The sequence below is a fragment of the Wyeomyia smithii genome, chromosome 3, assembly GCF_029784165.1.
Source record: "Wyeomyia smithii strain HCP4-BCI-WySm-NY-G18 chromosome 3, ASM2978416v1, whole genome shotgun sequence".
Lineage (NCBI taxonomy): Eukaryota > Metazoa > Arthropoda > Insecta > Diptera > Culicidae > Wyeomyia > Wyeomyia smithii.
The window spans coordinates 218,507,807-218,528,719 of record NC_073696.1 but is presented as its reverse complement, the minus strand read 5'-3'; the positions used below and the strand labels follow the sequence as shown (position 1 = coordinate 218,528,719).

Below are 20,913 nucleotides of genomic sequence, written 5' to 3'. Positions count from 1 at the left end.
AATTATTTCGTGTATGTAGGTACCCTTATGGGCACCTCGTTCGAAACGATAACTTTTATTTTCACCACATTCACCACTGACATATATAGTACAACACTGCGGCCGCTTTAAACTGTCAAGATGTCGCTGGTGGGCCATGACATTCAGCGCAACCATCTTTTGCATGCACGAAGGCCAATACCCAACTCAAGACAGAGACAGGGAGAAAGAATCAGCAAGAATCGTCTCACACACTGTGACTGTGGTGTGTGGAACTTTCGGCTACGAGATTGAGGATAGCCAACCAGAACACACAGCCATCGGAACGAGAATCGCAGCCATCTCTGTGGTGCTCTATCGTTGAAGAGGAAAATCTGGAGAGCTCCTATCGAATTCAACGAATTTCCTGTTCCGGTCAGTGTTATACCGTTCGGTAGTTGTTCCGGGGCCAGTATTTTCATCGAGATGATACTGGTGAACTGCGTGTGACCCCGAAAATCAATGTTCATGGTGAAGATTTTCTCCTGTATAAATTGTGAATAGATTTTTCGATGTGAAACATTAGTATTTTTTCCTTAGTTTTACTTTCCCGGAGTGTTTGTTCTTTTCAATCTTATCGTCAATGGTTCGTGGTTTATGTTTGCAGTATTTATCCAAGTGTGAGAATTCGGTTTGATGAAAGCATGGTAGCATTTTTCTTTTACAAAAATGTAAATCACCGATAGAAAGTGTGAACGAGGAAAAGCAATCTAAAGGCTAGCGAAAAAAGAGTGCGACGCATGCACCGCATAGGGAAAGAAGAAAAAGTGGTATCCAGTGGTAGTTTGTGTTAGTGAGTTGAAAAATTGCATCCAGTATTTAACAACTGAAACGGATCGTTAGCGAATGTTGGATCGAAATAAGCTGAAGGATTAGTAACTGCTATTGTGGACCATTGATAAGGTCAAGTTAAAATCAGGGACAGGCTGTCGAAAAATTCTCCAATTGATTGCTGGAGAACTGTCATCAACAGCGCACGCACACACCGACAACGGCAGTGAGATTCTTATTTGATTGATTTTTGCTGCTGCGAGTCTGTTTCTTCTTCGTTCTGCCTTTGCCAACTGGCTGGCTGCCACATTCCGGTTCTCCATGCTTGGATATTCCCGAGCTTCAGGACTAGCCAACAGCAGCAAAGGCGTCAGAGGGCAGTGAGCATGCAGAAGGGGCAATTGGCGAACGGTAAGTGTCTGAGTCATCGCAGCCACACGAGCGCACTGCCAACAGGCGCTTATCATCAGACTGACAAGAGTTTGCTTTTGTGCCAGGATCTCAACGGGACACAATTCCTACAGGAATCGCAGTTCAATGACTTATGTTAATTCCTATCATACAAATTTATGCACGTATGTTTTTTTACTAATTTTTAATAAATTTTATTGCCAAAAACAGGATGAAATTTTTGCTAAAATTTTATAGAGATGATCGATAGACAATACTAATGTTACAACAACACAAACTTCCAGCATGTAAAATTTTCGATTCGTTCTGTACCCTCTATACTTGTCCCTCGGTGGAGCCAGGTCACAAGAAGCGGCATATATCTAGTATGCATCATATGAAAGATGTGTGTAGCAGTCTAAAGAAAACAAGCGGGATATTCATAAATATAAATAAATCTTCTAAGTGCTTGGTCGACAGACGCATTCGATGTTCCACCTCCGAAGTCATCCTCGTAATAGGCTTAGTCTGCTGACTGCGTCGCCGTACATTATTGCTTTTGTCACCGACGGGCGACTGGAGTGACGCTGTGAGCTGTGCGCTTTTCTCGATGTAATTATGTGCATCAATGCGAGATTCCCACAACGCGAGACGATGATTAGTCACACATGTACACACTAATCACGTGCGTGTTATTTTACGTGAAAATAAGATAACTATTGAATGCTAAATAGAATTTTCTACCTTTACAGCATTGATCGTAAAATTGAGTGTTGATACACATTCCAAAAACTGGGATTTAAAAAACGTATATTTATTTCTGTATGTAATACTTTTTTAAATTCCTCCATTTTTCGGTAAAGTTTACTTAGCGTGCATGTCCAATCTGACCGCCGCCGAGTCGCTCGTGCTGAACTTTACGGCCGGTAAGGCATGTTACAGCAAATGACGTTTGACACTAGCCTGTGTGTGCCGATCGTTTTCTCGTGGACTAGCCTGTGTGGACGAGACACCTTAATGACACAGTTGTCTCAGGCAGGCGCGAGTTTGGTCCAGTCCAGGCTGCCTACATTTGCTGAGAGCACTGAAACCCTAAAATTCTCGCCTACGACTTATGTTGCGCTTGTGTGGTGTATCATCAATGAATGGTCACGTTTCGGAGTTACTTTCTAACGACGACCTGCAAGTTTACTGTTAGCTCAGAGATGACAGCAGTCACACCTTTTTTTAGACTAATCATTTGATGTCGCAGCATTGAATAAACTCCAGCATTTTGAATGTCATATGATAATTCATGGCACTGCCCTTAGGAGAATGTGAATTCTATACTCAGAACCTGCTACATACCTTTTGTTAAATGTTCATAGATTCGACAGTCTACAAACTGTGAGTGTACACTTAGTCCAATTTTTTTTTGTTCCTGATTTTTGATTGTTAGTTCGTTAGTATTTTTGTGAATGTTTTACACCCCTTGCACACGACTACGCTGTAAACAAAGTGCTACATTCCGTTTTCGTAACTTGACCTTCTAGTATTGGGCAGACTTCGTATAGGTAACCGTTAGTGTTTAGAACAAACTCAGGCTCGGTGCTTTTCAACCAGTACTAACAAATTTCTCCCCGCCAATGCGTAAATCAAACTTGACAGTCGCATGTCATTATTTTTATGTTCTAGTAAAACGCACAGAACAGACGGAAGTCTATCTACCGTTTATACCTGCTTTCTGTTACTCAACTTACATCATGAGGATGACGATTGGGTACATGTTCGAGGTTGCGTCAGTTCTTTGAATCGGACGATAAAGTCATTTTTACGAATGCACTCGAATAATCGCTAGGTAGCTATCGTTATCAGTTTTTTTTTTTGCATTTTTGCAATGCATTAGCCAGCGACAAGAGGTACACGAGATAAAAAAATTAGCTCCGAATTTAGGCAAAATGTCCATTTTTTGTTGCTTTGATTTAATATGTTATCTTTCTTCTTGCTCCTTTTAGGTGAACATTTACTTGCCTAATTTTCCATCGATAGTTGCGACCCTTTTGAGTTTTATTAAGTAAACTTGCACTGGAAAATACTGTAATAATGTTTATATTAACATAACAAGTGTACTTGGTTCGCACGAATGGCTCTTAGAACTCTGTTTTACTGCGGCCAATAACTGGCTTACACTTTTTATCAAGCTACTTTCACTGTATTTAATTCCCAACAAAGGTGTTGATGAAGATGTTAGCATTCCTCGACCTTATAGTCTCGTCTGTAATGTTATAATGTAATCTTTTGTTTGTCATTATCCCACCCTCTTTCGGAATCCACGAAAAAATATTGATGATAAGTATGAATTAGTTCAATAGAAACGCTTATCAAAACAATTACCAATGCAGTGACGTTACAATCTAATTGATTCATTTCTTTCTTTCTTTTTTGTTTACTTGCAGAGCGTGCCTGCGTGTTGCTGTAAGACGGGTTCGTCTTTCGACTCATGATCGTTCATTAATCACTGGATTGTGTCAGCTGGCCACGTCACTAACAACCTATCCAGTTGAGTAATCATCTGCATTCAAAGTTGCGAAAAGTTGTGTTTGAAAAATCATTTTGTTTGCGCCTGTTGTTTGGATTCGGTTTATTGGCCCTGCAGAAGTTTTGACTCACTTGAGTTAGTGTCCCCTAGTACTAACACCGCGTGGTTAAGTGAAGGTGTCTCTATTCGTTGTGTCCGGAAGAAAAGCAAGAGCTAAAGATAAAGACGAGCGTGAAAAAGCCATCTGAGTGCTATACTGTAATTATCGCTGTTTTCATACAACTCCAAAGAAGAAAAGTTGCCGTGTTTAAGGCAGCTCGGTTTGGCCTAATCGTCGACCGGTGAGACAGTGGCACGGTAAGGATTGACCTTTCGATAACGGTCCATCTGCTACAGCCAGCAGTGATAGCAAAAGCAGCAGGAGAATGTCCAGCGAAGAGGACAAGCCGCCGGCACCGCCGGTTCGACTCACCAGCAATCGTGGTGGCGGCGATCGGATCGACAGCACCGCACCAGTTGACATGAAACCCCTGCCGAAAGGTAAGTTTTCTGTTTTCGCCCGATTGTGTAACGCACGTACGGGGAATGCTTGGATAATCTCCGATTTTAGCGAGCGTTGTTGTGTAGCACAAACTCACTTAACATTTCACGCAGTTCAGTCCACTTTCGGTTTATCGATACGGACTGAAGGGTAAGACAGCTTATCTCTAGGTGAAAGTAATTTATTCTGTAGTTGCTCAGATTTATTGTGTTTAACTGGTTGTTTTTGTTCAAGTAAGGTTACGAGGTTGATTTTTTGTTTGTGGATAACGTTGACGCATAACAAACAAAAAAAACATAATTGAACCAATTTTGTCTGAGTAATGTATGGCTTAACGGGGATTTTGCGGTTTTTTCATTGTTATTATCCTTAATCATTGTGAAATTATCGTTTTCGCAATAAACAATTTATCAACCGGCTTTTCTGAGCACGTGTGTTTTCGTTAGTTATAAGTTGATGAAAAATCGTACAGGTCAAAAGTCCACATTGGCCTTTTTGAAACATAAAGGTAGGCTAATCTGGCAACACTGAATAGATTCGCATTCATTAAGCAGACAATGTGTGCAGCAACTACGGGGGACGGTGGTACTGTTCCACAATCTATATGCGTTCCACATTCCACTGCCGACTTCTTCTATTGCTCATCCCTAACTACACACATTGCTGTGAGCAATAGAATAAGTCGGCAGTGGAATGTGAAACGCATATAGATTGTGGAACAGTACCACCGTCCCCCGTTGTTTAATTGGTCAAAACACCATGCCGGAGACAGGGAGATTGCGGGTTCAAGTCCCGTCGGGATGCGGTATATTTTTCCAAATCTGTATCATATTTCCAGTTCGCTAATTTCTCGCTTTCCCTGCTGCACACATTGTCTGCTTAATGAACTTGAATGTTAACGGGTGAAAGCCGTTGTTAAAAATAGAAATTTAGTTCGAAAAAAAAAGATTCGCAGTATTATAAAGTTGGCTGATCACACATGTTAACACGAAGTATTTCAATAGATCTTGTCGGAATAACATGGTTTTCATCCGGAACGATCGATAACTATAAATTTAGTCGAGTTTTTATCGAATCACTTGCGAAACATGAGTGTTGAGTAGACCAATGTGCAATACTTTGCATCCTTTTTGCGATATCGAATACTCTGTGTGAAGATAAGGACTCAGTTTTCAGGACAGTTTCATCAACAATATTTCTCTACTACTTTCGAATAGTTGTCGTAAATTGTGACTGCGTTGAGCTTCAGCGACTAGTAGATGTTTTCAGCCAATAATGGTATTCCAAAAACATTCTTTCTATAAGCATCGTAGCGTCATCTCCTTCTATCGGGTCAGCCTCTAATTAGAGAGAGTGAGTGACACAAATTCGAGATCTGGGAGTTTGTCAGGATTCTTAATACTACGCTCTCTTTTAAACTGCGCTACAACAAAATTATCTTCAAAGCTGATCGACACTCAGGATTATGTTCCAGATAACCAGCGAAATCCATGATCCGTTTTGTCTTAGATCGCTGTACTACTCTTTAGTGCGATCTATCTTGGAATTCTGCTCCATTGTATGGTGTCCATTCTACAACTCCTGGATTACTAGAATGAATCCGTGTAACGAAAATTTGTACGATACGCCCTGAGATTCCTCCCCTGCCAGCCTACACTGAACGCTGTCAGGTCCTAGGAACGCAAACCCAAAGACAAAGACGCTTCGAGGCTCAAGCTTTATTTATAGGTAAAGCGACTCTAGGTGATGTTATTGCCCTGGAAATTCTGCTCTCGAACCATATCTCAGACCAAGGCTCTGCTGAACTTGCCCCAATGCTACTGGGATGGTTTTTAGAAAATAGACTTCGTGTTCGTAGATAGATTTCTGTGATCGTTTATCGACTTTGTGTTAGTTTTACACTGAATTCTTTGTTTACGCGATTGTTTTTTACGTGATTTTATTATACATGATTTTTTTACACGTAGCAGATAATTTTATCAAAACGACGCGACTTTTTTTTACACGATTTGTTAAAAATTACGCGCCATTTTTTTTACGCGAATCTTTTTTTGCGCGGAAGCGTCAATCGCGTAAAAAGAGAATCCAGTGTATGTTATTCATTAAAACAAATACTTTTTCAGATGAATTTTTCATAAATTATACAGATTTTACAAGTAAATGGTGCGGATTAACCAAGTGGATTGTTTTTTGAGATATTTTATTCTAATTTTCGTAGCCAAGGGAGTTACAATTCACCTATTCGAAAACTATACGTACGTGACCATTTTCGATCTGGCTGGAACCTATAGGCTAAAAGTGTTATTCTGTGTTCATCAATACTTTTTTTTTTTTAAATAAAACTTTTACTGTGTACAGAACGAAGCCCCAAAGAAGTGATTACGAGTTTACTGTTCGCCAAAAAGACGCCGAAAGAGATTGCCGAGGTCCCCTAGCACCCCCGACCTTAACCCATTGGATTATTCGATTTGGGCGTAGCACGAGCCTGCAAAACATCTCGCCTTAGTGTGAACACCTTAAAGTCTAACATAGCACGCACATGGCGGTCGATGCCAGAGTATTGCGTTCGTGTTCTAGCTTTCGGCGTCGCCTGGAAGATGTCATTGTTAAGAATGGAGACACATCGAGTGAATTTGTTGGATAGGACCTTATACAGATAACTAAATTCGAAAATGTTAATTTTCGAAAGAAACACCATAATTTTCGCATTTTTTTCGCCGCACCTTGTATATTTTATTTTCTTTGTCGAAGATGTCACACTGAACAAACATACCGTTCCAGATCTTAAAAATTCGTAATACTCAATCTTTTTAAATAGTTTTTCGTGAATAAAAATACTAATAGCACAAAACGACACTTTTAGCCCGTAGGAACATCTCTGCAAAGCTTCAGCCAAATCAAGAATAACAATTAAAAATAATATTAAAAATTGGAACATTTTTTTTAATTGCTGATATGTTGCTAAGAAATCCGCGATCTGGATTAAAATACATATGACTGCTTCAAAGAGAGCAGAGACCACGTTTTTTATTGTATGAAGCCCACTGGTACCAGTTATTTTGATTTTTTGTGGCATTGCTCCAACGTTTTTGCTTATTGCACTTTCTAACTTTTTTGCAGTGTCACTTATTGAGAAGTAACCTGCCACGTATTATAGTGCTTGTCTTCTTCCTCAGACTTACCAATCTCCTATCTTCTTTATCGACCTTATCATCTCCTCCTGCAAGCAATCGCTCTAACAACGCATAACATGCTATATTCGATGATATGTACGTAGGTATAGACCAGAGAGGTTTTTCAGGTCTGGAGAGTATTTTTTTGTGGAAGAGTCAGGGAATAAATCCATACTCGAAGTCCTTTTGACAACGAGTGGCTTAGTTATAAATAAGATTCAAACCTATTACCACCCGCTCGTCAAAGCGGACTTTTGCTTTTTAGTCAAGAGACTGGTCGTGGTTTCGAATTTTAGCAGAATCAGGCGATATCAAAGGACAAAGTAGTTATTCTTAGGCTTCTTAATTACTCTTCCTGAACGCTGAATTCTGAAATCGATGATTTCGTCTTGATAAAATAAGTCCATCTTATAGTAAAGCTGGCCATAATGACATTATAATTTGCTATACTTGGTTGAATGAGCGAGGCTCGGTATAATATAACAGTAAGCTTAACCCTGAGCAGATAATCATATTTTGATGTCCGTTAAAGGATAATCATGCGTTAAATTCACTTCCGACTTTCAAATGATTGAAAATGCAACTTTCTCTTTATAAATTATCGATATATGGTTCGATAACGGAGTAAACACATCGGTGAATAACAAAAACCTGAATTAAAGTTTCAATATTTCTTTAATGATTAGGAAAAAAACGAGAAAAAATTGACGCACTATTAGAAAAAAAGAGCGTAATATTGCTGATAGCGAGGAGTCAAATTTACGCAGACTATCTTTCCAGGGTTGAAAAGAAGAGTTGAAGAGTTTACAAAACACAATTATAAAAAACAATCATGTCACTAACTATCCACCCTTGGACGATATTAGCCGTGTGGGACGGTGCGCCGTCCTGTTGAAAGACGTAATGATCGTTTCCGTAGAGACCACAATCTTCTTCAGACCCTCGGTCTTATATTACGCGGTGTTGTCTTCCATGTTTTTCCCTATAGACACCAGTGGAAGCTTCCAACGCCTGGCGACGCTGTTCTCTGAAAGCGCGGAATGTCTATGTGGGACGGAATGATGCTGGCCAACGTCGGCGCTCACATACGATCATTTTAGACATTGTGCGGCTGTTGCAAGACAAAGAGTTTCTCATCAGGAAACACGAACTCCTGACCTGCGTTCCGCGAAAGTACTTTATTACGATGTCGCGGTATTATTCCATGCTACGGGGTAAACAAACAACAAATGACAGCAAGCCGACACCTAGCGCGTCGGTTAGCGTATATATGAGGCTAAAGCTGACACCAATACCATTTTTTTTCCTTTCTCCTAGACTGAACCACTGCGACCAGCGATGCCAATCTTTTTTCAAGAAAAACGGGAAAAATTCCAAATCAAAATCTGGAGAAAATTGGATATACAAATTTAAAGCTTCTGCAGGAATTTGTTTGATTTCCGGTTTAAAAATATTGCGTAAATTACAATTATATACATATATTGCACCGTATTATTTTATGTAAACAAAAAGGGTGAAAGAGACAATGCATTACTGTTTTGATTTTTTACGGATGGAGATTATAGTCACTAGATATAAAGTCTGGCGTACTCGAAATTTTTAAGATACGACTGGAATTCGATTTAAACCAGAAAACTGAAGAGCATGATTGCACAAATATTGAAAAGACCATACATTAAAGAGGAATGAATTCAATAAATAAGGTGACGGAAAGAAAACTGGATAAAACTGGAACATTTTTTCAAAAACTGGAGATATTCAACCTTAAGCTGTTTCGCTGGCGTGCCAAAAAAACTGGAGATATCCAGGAAAAACTGGAGGGTTGGCAACGCTGACTGCGACCATTATTTGATCTATTGTGGTATGCTCTAACTTACTCTAAGTGCGTATGAGCAGGTTCATCACCCTTTGGCGAGTTGATGTCCTTGCTACAATGCACATTATCCCAGTTTGACAACGTACTTCCTATGGAGTTTATTGCCACACCGCACCGGACTTTCCCTCCAAATATCGGTGGGTTTAATGCATCGTTGCAAAGCCTCCTCCTTTCTGCTTGAGAACGAGACGTATGCAACACTTCTCAAGTCTTTTGCACACACGGTTTCGAGATACTTTTTCTTCTTCATGCATTCCCCTAAGTAGCAGCAAGCACGCACCGACAGCGATAGAAAAAAAATCACCTCTAGCGATTTTGAATACATATAAAGTAAGCCTAAGATGCGTTGACATCGTCGTCAGTATGCGAAAAACAAAGTATCGGTGTTGGTTCATTCTCTTTGCTTTCCTTTTTACGATATATTGCTTGTCGTTAGTGTACACCACAACATATGGTTCTCAATGTGCACAACTCGGTATATGAAGTTATTCGTCTCTGTTATACAGAGCGATCAGATCTTGTTATGTTCTTCCTCATGAATATGATTTTTTGTCAGGAAAAGGAAGAAAATGACAATGTATGCTCTCCTACTCTCGCTCAAGTCAACCGCTGCCGAAGTAGTCCCTTCCCCCACACTTTCTCTCTCACCGCACCACACCTCTGATGCTGCTCAGGCAACATGATATTCTTCTGCTGCTATTCTTTGTTCCCCTAACGACCGGCATATGGAGAGACAAACGCAACGAGCGAATCGCTTCTCAGAGCAGATGTAGTTTAGTCATGTGGTTGTTTTCTCCCAGAAACCTACGCACCATATCATCATTTTATTATGTGTTGAGAGGATTCAAGTTTAGTCGCGGTCTGTACACTTCATGATGTGTACATGTGAAAATTAAACGATGATTGCATCATATTCGTTTCGTTTCCATCACTGCGCACCGATACGTAAAAATATGTAATATGTAAGAGATAGAAACATGATGTCTTCGACTAAGTTTGTTAGGTTTAAGATAACCTAAAATTTTGTCGAAGACACCTTGCGTTATTCGATTAAAAAGTAAATTTTTTATCCCACCAATTGGAATGATAACCCATAGTTCTACATTAAAAGATGCATTTTTGAATACCCTGAAACTTCTTCGAACATACCTTATGGCTATAATCGACAGATGAATTACTGTTCAATTATTCGCACAAAAAAGGCAAAATAAAACACTGTGGAGGTATTGAGCTTTTGCGGCATTTTTGTAAAAATGCTCAGTTTACTAACACATGTATTTTTTATATGTATTTTGAGGGGTTTTATGTTCAATTGGCTCTGTGAGTCAAATAATTGAATGCGATGCTAAACTAAACCATGAAAAATATTCAAAAATAATCCCACAAAAATAAAAAAATATAAGGAAAAATGTGGGAATTGAACAGAATTGAAAAAAAAGTGCAAAAGAGTATTTTAAGTTTAGTAAAGCGGGCAATGTATGTAGTTTCGCGGGAATGCGAAGATGAACGGGAATAGAAGGTGTGACTAGACTTAGAAAAAAACAACGGAGATTGCGGGTTCGAGTCCCGTCTGGACGAGGGATATTTTTTCTAAGTCTAGTCACACCTTCTATTCTCGTTCATCTTCGCATTCCCGCGAAACTACATACATTGCCCGCTTTACTAAACTTAAAATATAAGTCAATATGACAAAAAATGAAATTAGTTCGTAATGCAAAAGAGTAATTTTGTAGCTCGAAAAAGTCATTTTTTTATAAATCACGTTTGGGCAACCTGAAAACAATTTTTTAGAAAGTCGAAATGTTCTACAAAAATTTTATAAATAACACTATCTTTTAATTTAGGGCTGAGCACCTTGACTTTTTCAACATCGATTTTTTTTGGGACAGCCTAGTATCGGACTGCTTTGGTAAGTTTTTTATAGTACTTACTTTTACTTTTAAGGCGACAGACCGATTATCGATCCAGTGCCGATTCCAGAATACGTCGCCATGTCCCTCGGTCTTGGGCTGCTATCCTCCAATCGCCCCTAACATTTATTTCGCGTGCATCCTCGTCGACAGCACACATCCAACGAGTGCGGGGTCTACCTCGAAGTCGACGACCTCTATCGGAATTCCTGCTAAATATAGCCTTCGCTTGACGCTCATCCGGCATTCTCGCTACATGCCCAGCCCACTGAAGCCTGCCGTGTTTTATCCGCTTGACTATATCCGCCGATTTGTATGCCTGGTACACTTCATGGCTCATGCGTCTTCGCCAAACACCATTTTCTAGTTTCCCGCCAAGGATTGAACGCAAAATCCTACGCTCAAAAACACCAAGAGCTCGCCGATCAGCCTCTTTCAGCGTCCATGATTCATGGCCGTGAAGAGCCACCGAAAGAATCAGTGTTTTATAGAGTGCAAGTTTAGTACGGATTTGCAGACTGCGGGACCTTAGCTGGTTACGTAGTCCGTAAAAGGCCCTGTTTGCGGCTGCTATCCGCCTCTTTATCTCACGGCTAATCTCGTTGTCACATGTCACTAATGTCCCAGGTAAATAAATTCGTCGACTACTTCAAATGTTTCCCCATCTAGCACCACCGCAGCATCAACCTCCGACGGACTACCACGCACTCTGCCAGCCACCATGTATTTCGTTTTGGCAGAGTTTATGACAAGCCCTAATCTCGCAGCTTCCCTCCTGAGAGGTCCGAAGGCCTCTTCCACAGCTCTACGGTTGATACCAATGATGTCGATAACGTCCGCAAAACCGAGAAGCATGTGCGACTTCGTAATGGTGGTGCCGCTTCTCTGCACACCAGCCCTCCGTATAGCACCTTCCAATGCGATGTTGAACAATAAGTTCGACAGCCCGTCACCCTGCTTCAAACCATCTAACGTCACGAACGAGTCCGATATCTCACCGGATGGATGGTGGATCCACAGCTTGACCATCATTCTCAATAGTCATCCTGCTCCTTTCGACTCCACTGTTTCCCTCACCGTTCAACAGCACACTGAAGTGTTCCTTCCAACGCCTGGCCACCTCTGTTTTATCGGTTATCAGGTTCCCCTCCCTATCGTTGCACATGACAGGGGCTGACACGTTTCGATTCCTGACTCCGTTGACCTTATTGTAGAAGCTCCTCGCATCGTGCCTGGAGAAACAACCTTCCGCCTCCGCAAGAATACGCTCCCAATGCTGTCGTTTCTTCCGGCGATGGAGTCTCTTTTCAGCGGCTCTTGCATCTCGATATCTACCCATGCTCTGACGAGTCACGGCCGTGGCCAACATGTGACCCCTGGCGCGGTTCTTCTCCTCCGTTACTCGCTGGCACTCAGCGTCAAACCACTCATTGGGCGCAGCTGCCGCAGTTGTACCCAACACTTCTCGCGCTGTAGTACTGATCGAACTGTGGATGTGCCTTCACTATTCATTCAGGTTCCCTTCAACTCTTTCCTCAATCCGTTCATCAACTTTCTGCGAGTACTCTGCAGCCACTCCTTCAGTTGATAGCCGCTGGATGTTCAATTGCATCCTCCTCGTTGCCTTGGATTTCAGCACGTTGGACAGCCGAGCGTGGATTTTGGCTACTACGAGATAGTGATCCGAGTCAACGTTCGGTCCTCTGAACGACCTCACGTCTGTAACGCCGTCCATCAATCAGAACGTGGTCAATTTGAGAGCAAAGCTCTCCATTCGGGTGCATCCAGGTGTGCTTACGTATGTTCCGGCGTGCAAAATAAGTGCTACAGATAGCCATCCCCCTAGCTGCAGCGAAATTAACAAGCCTAAGGCCATTGTCGTTCGTAGTAGAGTAGAAGCTTTCCCTACTAGTTACGGGGCGAAAGAAGTCTTCCTGCCTGACCTGTGCATTTGCATCTCCGATGACAATCTTTATATCGTGTCCTGGGCACTCATTGTATGTCTTTTCCAGGAGCTCATAGAACTCCTCCTTTTCGTCATCGGGTTTCGCGTTGGTCGGTGCGTACACATTTATTAGGCTGTAGTTGAAGAATTTGCCCTTAATTCTCAACACGCATATACGGTCACTGATCGGCCTCCATCTAATGACACGCTTCATCTGTTTTCCAATTAGCACGAAACCGACTCCTCTTTCTGCTTTCACGCCGCCGCTATAGTAGATGTGGTACTTAAATGAAGTGTCCGCAATAGGATCTACTGCTCGGAATTCGCGTTCTCCCGATTTCGGCCACCGCACCTCTTAGATAGCTGCAACCTCCACATTCACCTTCCGCAGCTCTCTAGCCAGGATACTTGCGCGTGCCGGTTCGAGTAGAGTCCTTACAGTCCAAGTACCGAGTTTCCAATAATCGTTGTCCTTTTTTGTTCGCCTAGGTCCATGCCGATTATTCCGTTCCGTATTTATATTTGGATTGTTCGTAGTATTTCATATTTAGTATGCTGCCTTACTAGGGCTGCGATACCTAGTCTCGCGACGGGGCTGCCGTCTTTGATATAGTTGGCGAGACACCGCGTTTCATGATTCAGCCGCCCGCTCCGGATCAGACGCTGTTGTACGCCGCCCCTAACATGGGGAAACAGCCGCGTACGTTCCCCCTTCCCAGTCAGCATACGACCATAGTTTCCACCGGGGTTGGTTACCCGATCTCCGCTAAGGTTACTCGTATCCCGGTCGGCACCACGTGAAGGTTGGGATAAGAGTTGCTGGACAGAGGTGAATGACCACAATAGGATCTCAAGTGACACGTGTCCAACCATGCGCCATAGTAGTAGTCTAATGCAAAACCAGCCGGAGCAAACTACTACCGAAGTAGTCCGTTACCCTATTTGAAATATTTTTTTTACCCTCCGTAACAATCGTAATGCATCATGAAACAATTGTACTCGGCTGGTTGTGCTCGCGAGAAGGGAACGACACGCGAGTGAAAGAGTAGGCGCGCGAGTGCGCATATGATCACGGAAGAGAATTCGAGCAAGGAAGACAGAGAGAAAGAACGAAAAATAGCTTGAATGGAGAATGCTCCAGTGTGTGTATCGGCAGCTACGAGAACCTCACTTGAGGTGTTGCAGTTGCATGCTGTTTATGAGTGAGACTAACAACACTGGTTCTATGTGTCCCTTACCGAAGATACGCAATCTGCGTTGTATCAATCCTCAATATTCGCAGAGTAGTTATTCTGATGTTTCGCTTTCGACGCTTTCGACAGTGCCCTGCAATTAGGCCTGTAAATGATCTCAGGTCTTTCTGATTTAGCCTGAGAAGTACGAGGCTCTTCTCGCACGCACCAATACCAATACACAGAATGTACATGGTGTGCACCTACACATCGATGAAACATTGTATTCGAATTTTTTGAACAGCCTGTTGATCTGGTTATAGTGATAAGTCCGTACAGGAAAAAAAGGATAGGATTTTTCGTCGTAATATATGAAGAGAGCGGAGAAAAAGATTATGATTTTTGACATTTAGTGAATAAAAAAAATGAAGCAAATCTAACCAAAAACTGGTTTTTCTGGTACAATCATGTTTCGGTAGTAGTAGAGTAACCAATGTTTATAGATCAATTTAATTTTATATAGAAACGAGACTTGAAAAGGACTTGTTTGGTATGTTGGACTTGTGCCTCAGTTCATGAGTCAATTTTCTAAACGATTTGGATTTTGAGATGTTATGTTTTTTGTAGAAGGAGCTAAACTCCTGAAACTCGTGCACTAAATGGGCTGTAGTGTTTTTCTCCTTCGAAAGGCATTTTTGGCCCCAAAGAAACTCAAAGAAACATACACCAGTAAACCAAAATCACGCAATCTTCTTTGATCGATCTTAATCTGAAGAATTTCTGAACCACTGTACCATTGCTTTTTCATAAGAATAAAAGTGAGAAGAGTGAAGCACAGTGATCAACGCTCAAGCTGAGAATACCAATCTATTGCTTACTTCGTACTAATAGTGGACGACGAGTACAAAGCATGAAGATTAACGTTTTGGTATCGGTACGTTCGAATAGAATACTCTTTAGAATTTATTTTGACTCTTTTGACATTGTTCGGCATTATTGTTCACTGTGAATATCAACGAGTTGTTCTGCGAATTGGTAAAGGTTTTACCAGTGACCAAATTCATCAATAACAAGAATCGGCATGATCTCCGATAAAATCACTCATTAGAAAATTTCAGCTCCCACATTTATAACTTCATTATTGTTGGAACCATTTTGGATTCAAAAAAGAGTTTTATAGCAAGATGGTTTTCGAATGAAATTGAATATAAAACTGCTACAGTCGTCCAGCATTATCTGTTTTTTGAAGTTTTTTGAAGTTTTTTTGTTTGAAGCTTAAATATTTATAATAAACTATATCTTTGTGTGACCAATCACAATTAGAAGTTATCAATCGTTGAGATTTAAACCTACTTGTCAACAAAGGAGAGATAATGCTACAACTAACTTAATTCCTAACTTATTGGCTATTAAGTAAGCCAATCGTAGCAATTGAAGATTGTTTTATCGTAAATTAGTCCCAAGTACCATTATTGCGAATAATACAGCGAACATTACAACTACTTATTTTTGGCATTTCTTCTTCTACCTTTTCACAGAACCGGACGACGTCGATCGGAAAAAGAAAACGCTCAAAAACAAAATCAAGGTCTCCAAAGCATCCCACAATGACTCGAAACCAAACATTTCCTATCCGACCAATTTCGAGCACACGGTTCACGTAGGATTTGACGCAATCACCGGCGAATTCACGGTAAGCCAACTTGATGACTGCGCTGTAACGGTGTGGTGCTACACTAAATATATTTTTACGCATGCGTTAAGGCTTCTCTTGTTTTGCGTTAGGTTACGTAGTTTTTCCCCCCACTTGGAGGCAGTTGGTTCGTCTAACGAAACTATACGACCCTCTTTTCCATGCTCACTGGCACTGGGACAAGATGCAGTTACCCCGTATTTTTCCCATACAAGACAAACACCCAACCGTTTACAGTAAATCTCATTCCCAACGGGTGACTAACACTTTCACTTTCGGTCATTGTTGTTCCTAAATTTCGAAGCTCATTAAAATTCGCTGTTTTCAATTTTACCGTTTATGTTCAGTTTGTTTATAAATGTTTTCTCCCTTTTGGCAATCATTGATGATCCAAGTTACAATCACTACATTGTCCTATTTTCGGCCATTAATCGTTCTACGCCACATCAAGCTTACTGTGTATATTTTTTCCCCTCTTTCAACACCCAACATGTAGTGCAAAGCGAAAAGTTTTACTAAAGGATTTGAAAATTACGTGCCAGCCGATGGCTATTGATTGATTTATCATGATGGCTGGTCTCTTGCACACCGTATAATCGTTCGTCGTCTGAGTTGGTTTATGCACTACATTGGTGATTTTTATGGCAGCGAATGCGAAAATGTTACTGATATGTTGAGACGAAATATAATGTCAAAGGTGACAACATTTATATATAAACATCGTTGTCTTTTACGAAGTTCTAATGTAAAATACAATCATCTGCAACCATAGCAGTGATTTTACGCTCTACTTCAATCGAGTTTTATCTAACATGGGTTTAAATTCAACCCACTTTTTGTATAAGAGCAAGATCGCGCCAAATCACCGATGGTCGATTATCGACCATTTTTGATTTGAATGAAACTTTGCACACGTATTTGGCTCAGCAAACTGAGCATTTTCCACAGATGGAGCGATTTTTTACACCCATGAGTCACATTTTAAAAGGACGTATGCCTTTTGGCATAGGTTTTATTCGAAGCATTGTAGCCCAGAAACCGTTGGTTGTATAGAAAAACTGTCTGAGAATGAGTTGTAGAGAATTGAAAATGCACCATAAAAAAAATATACACTGTACAAAAAAAATTTTTTTTGACCAAAAAAAATTAAAAATAAACATTAAATTTCAATTCAAAAAAAAAGAGTTGATTTGTTTTTCTTATTTTTTTTTAAAGAAACTTGACGTTAATACGCAACTTTAAAAAAAAAGTCCAGGACGGAGAAATGAAAAATAATTTTTTTATGGAAGATTATTTTTTTTTACAAAAATTCTAATTCAAACATTTTTCAAAATCTTTGTATTCTGATGATTTTAAAAGATGCAGAGAGTCATTTTGAATCAAAAGGCTCTTGGTAGTAAACATTCTAAACGCATTGGTTTTCGAGTTATTTTAAATTTAAGCTCGATAAATTAATTATATTTCGGAAAATACACGTTTTTCTTAATTTGTCCATGGTTCTCCAGCAAAAACCTTACGTTCATTGGAATGCTTGATCAAAAATATACAATTCATTCTTTGACAACAAAACGATTGGATAAATAACTCAAGTGCTAAAACTTAGCCTACCTACACGTTCCCCCTTGCCGAATGTTTTATAAAAAAATATGTTTGTCGTGCAACACTACTTACTTGTTTACTAATAATAAATGTTTGTAAAGTACGCAACCAACAACTACTGGGTTACCTATAATATATGTTTTCGTATATAAGTACGATTGCACTACTCCAGATGTGTTAGTAACAGTTTGCATTTTGTGAAGATGAATAAGGTGAAAATGGAATACACCAAGCCCAAATGCTGTAAACCCTTTCCTGGTCATCGGTGCTCATCAAGCTTACGCAAATTAAACGAAAACGTTATTGCAAAATTAAAAACATTGAACAGTCAAGCTCATTTTAATACGTCTTTATCAATTTGTGATTCGTTTAGTTATTTGAATGATAGTCAAGCCACCATTCGTCCCTTCGTTGTTTACTATTCAGAATCTGGAACACTCAAGAATACCAGCTTCATCATAATATCGGAAGTACTCCATCATGATACTGTTGCGGTTCAGGTGTTCATTGTCAAATTAATGAGTTTTTTGAAAACAACAATAGAGTTGAAAAAAGCGATATTAATGTCTGATGAAGCTGCCTCACAATATAAAAATAGAAAAAACTTTGCAAGTTCAAAACAAAATATAACGTCGATGCAGAGTGGCATTTTTTTGCGACTTCTCATGTTAAAGGCCCATGCGATGCAATTGGTGGCATATTAAAACGAATGGCAGGAAATGCAAGTTTAGCTAAAGGACATGAACATTCCATTACAAGTCATTCCGTCCCGAACGCTCGGCAATAACGGACGCATTAAGTGGTTGTCTCGCTATAAAACCGATATTGTGTAGAAAAAATCGAAAAAGGCATTGCTTACCCAGTCGCGTTTCAAAGAGTGCGAAGTGCGGTGTGAAGATAATCTGATAATCCGCAGTGAAGGTCATTCTGCTATTGTGCTTTAGTGGTGTCGCTGCGCAGCTGCCCGTTCCAGCACCGAAAGACTCGGTGTTTGTTTATTGAAGACAACAAAGAAGAAGAGGTACGTGTTTCTTTGCCACTGTACTGTTGCGCTAGTTTAAGCGCAATGGATGTGGATCCCTTAGCCCCCGATCCCCCGTCTCCGAACTCACCCGACCCTGTCCTTCCTGTTCAGTCTCCGTCTGTCCCTGCTTTAATCAATCCTCGTCCCAGGCTTTACCCAGACGGATCAACGGGTCCACTGGTCCTTTACATGAGGCCCAAACCAGGAGGTAAATCGCTTAACACGTTGCAAATCGCGAAGGATCTGACGTCACGATACCAGGCCGTGACTGAAATATCAAAAGTCAGACCAAACAAGCTCCGTGTTGTGGTGAATGATCTGGATCAGGCCAACGATATAGCTTGCTCTGAGCTCTTCACACGCGAGTATCGCGTGTATGTACCCGCACGAGACGTGGAGATCGACGGTGTGATAACCGATTCGAGTCTGTCTGTCGAGTGTATCCTGAGTGCAACCGGTTGCTTCAAGAATTCCAATACTGAGGCGAACATATTGGACTGTAAGCCATTACGGTCTATGTCGCTCGTCAGCGGTAAAAAAGTATACACTCCGTCAGACTCGTTTCGCGTTACGTTTGCCGGATCTGCTCTCCCTAGCCACGTCTCGATTAACCGGGTTCGTCTGCCTGTGCGTTTGTATGTGCCCCGTGTTATGAATTGCACCAATTGCAAGCAGTTAGGTCATACAGCTGCCTACTGCTGCAATAAGGCACGGTGTGGCAAGTGTGGGGAGACAAATGCGGAAGATTCTTGCAGCGTAAACGCTGAGAAGTGTATTCGCTGCGGGGAAAATCTGCATGAGCTTTCCACATGCCCGGTGTACATACAACGCAGAGATAAAATTAAACGGTCTCTTAAGGAGCGCTCAAAGCGTTCTTACGCTGAAATTCTTAAGAAGACCGTGACCACTTCTACCATAACATCGAACCCCTTTGATCTGCTGTCTTCGGATGAAACGGACTCTGACGATCCACCAGCAGAAACGTCCTACGCCAATCCTGGAGAATCTAGAAAGAGGAAAAATATTTCCTCTCCTAAGCTTCCCAGGAAAGGCCCTAAGGTTTCTCAAGATGGAATGAATAATACGAACAAATCTAAAAGTGCTGCGGAAAAGCCGAAGTAAACTCCTCCTGGGCTTGCAAATTTAAAGTCTCAGAAGGAGTTCCCAGCACTTCCTGGAACATCTAAAACCCCAGTTGTTCCTTTTGCACATCCAGTTGATAAATCAAATGCTGGACTGGTCAATTTTTCTGACATTGTGGACTGGATTTTTGAAACTTTCAATATACCCAATCCAATTAAAATTTTTCTCACAGCATTTCTCCCAACAGTTAGAACATTTTTGAAGCAGTTGACTGCCTAATTGCACCTCCTTGCAGCGATTGTATCCTTCGATGCCTAATTCAACTGCGTATATGAAGGATTCTATCTCTGTCTTACAGTGGAATTGTAGAAGTATTTCACCAAAAATGGATTCATTTAAAGTTTTGATAAATAAAAACAAATGCGATGCATTTCCCCTTTGTGAAACTTGGCTTACTTCAAATATTGATCTCAACTTCCATGATTTTAATATTATTCGCCTTGATCGAGACACCCCGTATGGAGGAGTACTTTTAGGTATTAAAAAGTGCTATTCTTTCTATCGTATTAACCTCCCCTCGATTCCAGGCATCGAAGTTGTCGCATGTCAAATGACAATACAAGGTAAAGAGCTTTGTATTGCCTCAATATATATTCCTCCCAGAGCACAGGTTGGGCAACGGTTGCTCTTTGATTTAATAGAACTTCTTCCCTCGCCACGTTTGATTTTGGGAGACTTCAACTCTCATGGTGTGGCTTGGGGTTCCCCTTACAATGATAACCGCTCCTCTTTAATCTATAACCTTTGCGATGACTTCGACATGACTATTTTGAACAACGGTGAAATGACACGTATCCCGAAACCTCCAGCGCGCCCAAGCGCTTTGGATCTATCATTATGTTCAACGATGCTACGGTTGGATTGCACATGGAAGGTAATCCTCGATCCTCACGGTAGCGACCATTTGCCTATTCTTAATTCAATTACTAACGGGTCAACTCGCATGCGACCAATTGACATTCCGTATGACCTCACACGGAATGTCGATTGGAAGTTATACGAGGAAATGATTTCAAAAGCGGTCGAGTCGATTCAACATCATCCACCACTTGAAGAATACAACCTCCTCGCGGGCTTGATTATCGACGCCGCGTTGCAAGCCCCAACGGAGGAATATCCCGGCGTAACGATCAAAGAACG

The 20,913-nt window shown here is 40.9% G+C and overlaps 1 protein-coding gene across 4 annotated transcripts in view; it reads left to right on the top strand.

The window, feature by feature from the left end:
- Positions 1-230: 230 nt before the first annotated feature.
- LOC129730668 (serine/threonine-protein kinase Pak) overlaps positions 231-20,913 on the top strand; it is an 82,169-nt gene continuing 61,486 nt past the window's right edge. For 3 of the 4 annotated variants that reach the window (XM_055690185.1, XM_055690186.1, XM_055690183.1), the window contains exons 1-3: positions 231-1,200; positions 3,615-4,237; positions 15,853-16,007. In XM_055690185.1, the coding sequence (XP_055546160.1) occupies positions 4,123-4,237; positions 15,853-16,007 (270 nt within the window). In that variant the 5' untranslated portion in view covers positions 231-1,200; positions 3,615-4,122. The remainder of the gene's footprint in view (positions 1,201-3,614; positions 4,238-15,852; positions 16,008-20,913) is intronic. The other variant, XM_055690187.1, reaches the window with a different exon arrangement.